Source organism: Amblyraja radiata, chromosome 43, assembly GCF_010909765.2.
Source record: "Amblyraja radiata isolate CabotCenter1 chromosome 43, sAmbRad1.1.pri, whole genome shotgun sequence".
Lineage (NCBI taxonomy): Eukaryota > Metazoa > Chordata > Chondrichthyes > Rajiformes > Rajidae > Amblyraja > Amblyraja radiata.
The window spans coordinates 11,542,658-11,549,238 of NC_045998.1; the positions used below are offsets into that span (position 1 = coordinate 11,542,658).

General features: G+C 53.9%; 1 protein-coding gene across 1 annotated transcript in view; it reads right to left on the reverse strand.

The window, feature by feature from the left end:
* znhit1 (zinc finger HIT-type containing 1) overlaps positions 1-5,849 on the reverse strand; it is an 8,181-nt gene extending 2,332 nt beyond the window's left edge. Inside the window, exons 1-3 of the mRNA XM_033014671.1 lie at positions 5,791-5,849; positions 2,952-3,122; positions 2,130-2,209 (exon numbers count right to left, since the gene is read on the reverse strand). Coding sequence (XP_032870562.1) covers positions 2,130-2,209; positions 2,952-3,122; positions 5,791-5,818 — 279 coding nt within the window. The 5' untranslated portion in view covers positions 5,819-5,849. The remainder of the gene's footprint in view (positions 1-2,129; positions 2,210-2,951; positions 3,123-5,790) is intronic.
* Positions 5,850-6,581: the final 732 nt, after the last annotated feature.

A 6,581-nucleotide genomic window follows, 5' to 3' on the forward strand; every position in this document is an offset into this window, starting at 1 on the left:
ATAAAACACCATTGATCAAGCATGTGAACCATGTTAAGCAAATAAGATTGTCAAGGGTTTGGACACGCTAGAGGCATGAAACATGTTCCCGATGTTGGGGGAGTCCAGAACCAGGGGCCACACACACACAGTTTAAGAATAAGGAGTAAGCCATTTAGAACGGAGACGAGGAAACACTTTTTCTCACAGAGAGTGGTGAGTCTGTGGAATTCTTTGCCTCAGAGGGCGGTGGAGGCCGGTTCTCTGGATGCTTTCAAGAGAGAGCTAGTTCAAGTTCAAGTGAGTTTATTGTCATGTGTCCCTGTATAGGACAATGAAATTCTTGCTTTGCTTAAGCACACAGACAATAGTAGGCATTTACTACAAAACAGATAAATGTGTCCATATACCATGATATAAATATATGCACACATGCGTAAATAAACTGGTAAAGTGCAAATAACAGAAAGTGGTTATTAATAATCAGAGTTTTGTCCGAGCCAGGTTTAATAGCCTGATGGCTGTGGGGAAGTAGCTATTCCTGTAATTCCAAAAATCAGCTAGATAGGGCTCTTAACAGCTAGATAGGGCTCTTAAAGATAGCGGAGTCAGGGGATATGGGGAGAAGGCAGGAACGGGGTACTGATTGGGGATGATCAGCCATGATCACATTGAATGGCGGTGCTGGCTCGAAGGGCCGAATGGCCTACTCCTGCACCTGTTGTCTATTGAACCAACAAAATACGAGATCAAAGGGAGGCTACAGATTTTTGGCTGTTGAGTAGAGCTACTACTCGTGGATAAAAACTGTTTTTATGTCTGGCTGTGGCAGCTTTGACAGTCCGGAGTCGCCTTCCAGAGGGAAGTGATTCCAAGAGTTTGTGGCCAGGGTGAGAGGGGTCAGAGATGATCTTGCCCGCTCGCTTCCTGGCCCTTGCCACTTGCAACTGGCATGGGAATACTAGTTGTGGATAGGCAAGGTGCTGTTGAAGTGGAGACAGACTCGGTGGGCCGAAGGGCCTGTTTCCACACTGCTCTTATCTAAAGTCTACAGTAAAGCCTAAATGTTAGGGTGTGTCGGAAAATCGGCCTCAAAACTGCCCCTGATGTGCAGGGAGTAGATGTGCAAGTGTGATAACACAACTAGAACTAGGTGTGAAGAGGATGATCAATGGTTAACATATTTCTTGTTGTTGTAGCCATGTAGTTTCTCTCAGTCTATTAATGCCCGTTGGTGTGGAATTGTCCCACCATAGATATTCAGTCCTCCCTCAACACTTACTTATCTAAAATGTCCAATTTGATCATAATATAGGCAGTACAAGTTATTTCTTACAAGTTAACGACATTTTAAACTTTAGAAAAGTCAGCCACGCCGGCAGAGTTGGGGGCTATGGGTGAGGTGGAATATTGCGTTGGGGGAACGGGACCCAACGGGTCCCACTTGGCGTAGTATTATCTACAGAAGAGTCCAAGAGCAGTCTCTACTGCCAGGCCTTGTGATTTAGCTCCTTCATCCAAACATGCTCTTCCCTGGAGCTGGTACAGGGCCCTGGTGAGACCACACCTGGAGTATTGTGTGCAGTTTTTGTCTCCTAATTTGAGGAAGGACATTCTTGCTATTGAGGGAGCTCAGCGTAGGTTCACCAGGTTAATTCCCGGGGACGGCGGGACTGTCATACGCTGAGAGAATGGAGCGGCTGGGCTTGTACACTCTGGAGTTTAGAAGGATGAGAGGCGATCTCATTGAAACATATATGAGATTGTTAAGGGTTTGGACACGCTAGAGGCAGGAAACATGTTCCCGATGCTAGGTCAGGGGATATGGAGAGAAGGTAGGAACGGGGTACTGATTGGGGATGATCAGCCATGATCACATTGAATGGCGGTGTTGGCTCGAAGGGCCGAATGGCCTACTCCTGCACCTATTTTCTATTGTCTATTGTCAAACGTGGGCAGGTGGGACTAGTGTAGCTGGGACATTGTTGGCCGAGTTGGGTCGAAGGGCCTGTTTCCACGCTACGACTGTATTGCAGTCCTGCAACTCTGGCGTCCACACTGGGGTAGAGAGATATTCATCGTTCCAGCCATTCTACTCCCCCCTCCCTACCTCATAAATACACACAGTACAAGCAAGTACTAAACCCCACCTGCTCCTCCAACAGAGACTGGAAATTCTTGCGGAATCGTTGCTTAAAATGATCCCCGCGAGTTTTCTTCTTCTTCTTTGCTGAAACGAGAGTGAACTCAGCACCCAACCCAGTCAAGATACCAAATCCACCCCACTCTGACCACCCCACCCCCACCCCCACCCCACCCCCACCCCGCCCCACCCCCACCCCACTCTGACCACCCCACCCCCACCCCACCCCCTCCTAACCCCACCCCACCCCCTCCTAACCCCACCCCACCCCACCCGCTCACCTCACCCCACCCCACCCCCACCCCCACCCCCACCCCACTCTGACCACCCCACCCCCTCCCCACCCCACCCCCACCGCACTCTGACCACCCCACCCCCACCCCACTCTGACCACCCTACCCACCCCACCCCACCCCCTCCTAACCCCACCCCACCCCACCCGCTCACCTCACCCCACCCCCCCCCCCCCCCACTCTGACCACCCTACCCACCCCACTTTACCCACCCCACCCCCCCCCCACCCGACCTCCCCCAAGAATAAGGTGGCCAACTTTCTCGCTCCCAAATAAGGGTCAGAAGGTCCAAATACGGGACAAATTCCCCCACGGCAATTGGTTGACCGACTGGGCCGTGGCTGGGTGAATGATGAGTTGGCCCCGGGTGCTGGACTGTACACAAAGCCCAGCCCGGCGGGCCAGCTGAGGAGTTTTGTCCCGGGGGGCCGCGCGCACAGTCCGGCGCTCCGTCCAACTCATGAACCGACGATCGACCCATGAGAAGGATCAGATCTCCACCTGCCCCCGTCCCTCCCTCCCTCCCTTCCACCTACCAGCCTCGGTGTGAGGGTCGTCGAACTGCGGCAGGCGTTTGAGCTGCGGGAGGTTGGCGTGCGGGTCGTCCTGGAAGTTGTCGCGCTCCAGGGCGTCGAGCTGGCGACAGAGGCGACGTTGTCGGGTGGCCGGGTCGAGGACCCTTCGCCCACCGCCCTCCTGCCACCTGCCTGAGACAAGAGGACTAAACCTCCTGGACCAACACAATCTCCCGGCCACCAAACACTTCACCCCCCTCCTCCAATTCCCCAGCTTACTGAACAGTGAAAGGCCCGGATATGGAGTGGATGTGGAGGGGATGTTTCCACTGGTGGGAGAGTCTAGGACCAGAGGGCACAGCCTCAGAATAATAAGTCCCGACAGAAAAGGAGATGGCGAAGAATGTTTCCACTGGTGGGAGAGTCTAGGACCAGAGGGCACAGCCTCAGAATTAAAGGACGTTCTTTTAGGAAGGAGATGAGGAGGCGTTTATTTCGTCAGAGGGTGGTGAATCTGTGGAATTCTTTGCCACAGACGGCTGTGGAGGCCACAAGTCAGTGGATATTTTTTACGGCAGAGATAGATAGATTCTTGATTAGTGCGGGTGTCAGGGGTTATGGGGAGAAGGCAGGAGAATGGGGTTAGGAGGGAGAGATAGATCAGCCGTGATTGGATGGCGGAGTAGACTTGATGGGCCGAATGGCCTAATTCTGCTCCTGTGGCTTATGCCCCTCCCATTCCCACACTGACCTTTCTGTCCTGGGCCTCCTCCACTGTCAGAGTGAGGCCAAGTGCAAATTGGAGGAACAGCACCTCATATTTTGCTTGGGTAGTTTATACCCCAGCGGTATGAACATTGACTTCTCTAACTTCAGATAGCCCTTGTGTGTGTGTGTGTGTGTGTGTGTGTGTGTGTGTGTGTGTGTGTGTGTGTGTGTGTGTGTGTGTGTGTGTGTGTGTGTGTGTGTGTGTGTGTGTGTGTGCGTGTGTGCGTGCGTGCGTGTGTGTGTGGACTCGGTGGGCCGAAGGGCCTGTTTCCGTGCTATATCTCTGAACTAAACTAGTCGGGGGGGGGGGGGGCACGGGAAGGAATGGGAAGGTGCAGAACAAAGCAGAGCCTGCATCGATGACTTAGAAACATAGAAAATAGGTGCAGGAATAGGCCATTCAGCCCTTCGAGCCTGCACCGCCATTCAATATGATCAAGGCTGATCATCCAACTCAGTATCCCATCCCTGCCTTCTCTCCATACCCCCTGATCCCTTTAGCCACAAGGGCCACATCTAACTCCCTCTTAAATATAGCCAATGAACTGTGGCCTCAACTACCTTCTGTGGCCGAGAATTCCACAGATTCACCACTCTCTGTGTGAAAAATGTTTTTCTCATCTCGGTCCTAAAAGACTTCCCCCTTATCCTTACACTGTGACCCCTAGTTCTGGAAGACTTAAGACAGGGAGAGCCCGCAACAATCTCGTGGGTCCATTTCGGGAACATATGACAATGAAGATTGTGTCGGAAGGAACTGCAGATGCTGGGTTAAGCCGAAGAGAGGTACAAAACGCTGGAGTAACTCAGCGGGACGGGGCAGCATTTGTGACATGGGTGACATTTCGTGGTCGAGATCCTTCTTCGGACTGAGAGTTAAGGGGAAAGGGAAACAAGAGATATAGACGGTGATATAGAGAGATATAGAACAAAATAATGAAAGATCTGCAAAACAAGTAACGAGGAAGGAAACAGGCCATCCATTGTCGGCTGTGTGCTAGGTGAAAACGTGTTGCAGACAATGAGACTCAACACGACGAATTTGTGTTTAAGAAGGAACTGCAGATGCTGGAAAATCGAAGGTAGATAAAAATGCTGGAGAAACTCAGCGGGTGCAGCAGCATCTATGGAGCGAAGGTGATAGGCAACGTTTCGGGGGATGTGCAGGGATACGCCCCTGTGCCGTTGGGGGCTATGGGTGAGTGGTGGAATATGGGGGGCTATGGGTGAGTGGTGGAATATGGGGGGCTATGGGTGAGTGGTGGAATATGCGGGGCTATGGGTGAATGGTGGAATATTGGGGGATGGGGTGAGTGGTGGAATATGGGGGGATGGGGTGAGTGGTGGAATATGGGGGGATGGGGTGAGTGGTGGAATATGGGGGGATGGGGTGAGTGGTGGAATATGGGGGGATGGGGTGAGTGGTGGAATATGGGGGGGATGGGGTGAGTGGTGGAATATGGGGTGGGGATGGGATGAGTGGTGGAATGTGGGGGGGATGGGGTGAGTGGTGGAATATGGGGGGCTATGGGTGAGTGGTGGAATATGGGGGGGATGGGGTGAGTGGTGGAATATGGGGGATGGGGTGAGTGGTGGATGGTGACGTTGGGGGATGGGGTGAGTGGTGGATGGTGACGTTGGGGGATGGGGTGAGTGGTGGAATATGGGGGGGATTGGGTGAGTGGTGGAATATGGGGGGGCTATGGGTGAGTGGTGGAATATGGGGGGATGGGGTGAGTGGTGGAATATGGGGGGGATGGGGTGAGTGGTGGAATATGGGGGGATGGGGTGAGTGGTGGAATATGGGGGGGATGGGGTGAGTGGTGGAATATGGGGGGCTATGGGTGAGTGGTGGAATATGGGGGGGGATGGGGTGAGTGGTGGAATATGGGGGCTATGGGTGAGTGGTGGAATATGGGGGCTATGGGTGAGTGGTGGAATGTGGGGGGATGGGGTGAGTGGTGGAATATGCAACTTCCGCCCCCCCTCCCCCCTCCCCACAGTTACTCCAGCACTTTGTGTCTTATCCTCAGTGTGAAGCCAACGCCTGCAGTTCCCTCCTGCCCTCTGACCCCGTCTCCCGTCGCCTCACCCGCGCTCTCTCGCTTCTTCTCCACCATCTTGTTGTCGGTCTACGGTGCGGGGCGGAAGCGCGTTGGGGGAAGGACTTCAGCGCTGCACCGGGTGCGGGGCGGAAGCGCGGTGGGGGAAGGGTTTCAGTGCTGCACCGGCTGCGGGGCGGAAGCGCGGTGGGGGAAGGGTTTCAGCGCTGCACCGGGTGCGGGGCGGAAGTGCGGTGGGGGAAGGGTTTCAGCGCTGCACCGGGTGCGGGGCGGAAGTGCGTTGGGGGGGGATGTCAGCGCTGCACCGGGTGCGGGGCAAGGGGAAGGTATTGAGCCTGACTCGACAGCGCCGCCCGCTGGTCACCTGCGCAAACAGCAGCCCAGAGTCAGTCAACAGCAAAGATGACTCAATGACCTCACCATCTCCATAATAATAATAATAATAATATATCTTTTATTGTCATTGCACGTCAGTGCAACGAGATTTAGTGTGCAGCTCCACTGATGTACAAGACGGCAGGGGACAGACTCCTGACCGACATACATTACAAACCCACTGATTCGCATGGCTATCTGGACTACACGTCTTCCCACCCTGCCCCCTGTAAAGACTCCATCCCCTACTCCCAATTCCTCCGCCTACGCCGCATCTGCTCCCAGGATGAGACATTCCATACCAGGGCATCGGAAATGTCCTCGTTCTTCAGGGAACGGGGATTCCCCTCCGCCACCATAGATGAAGCTCACACCAGGGTCTCATCCATACCCCGTAACACTGCTCTCTCTCCCCATCCCCGCACTCGCAACAAGGGCAGAGTCC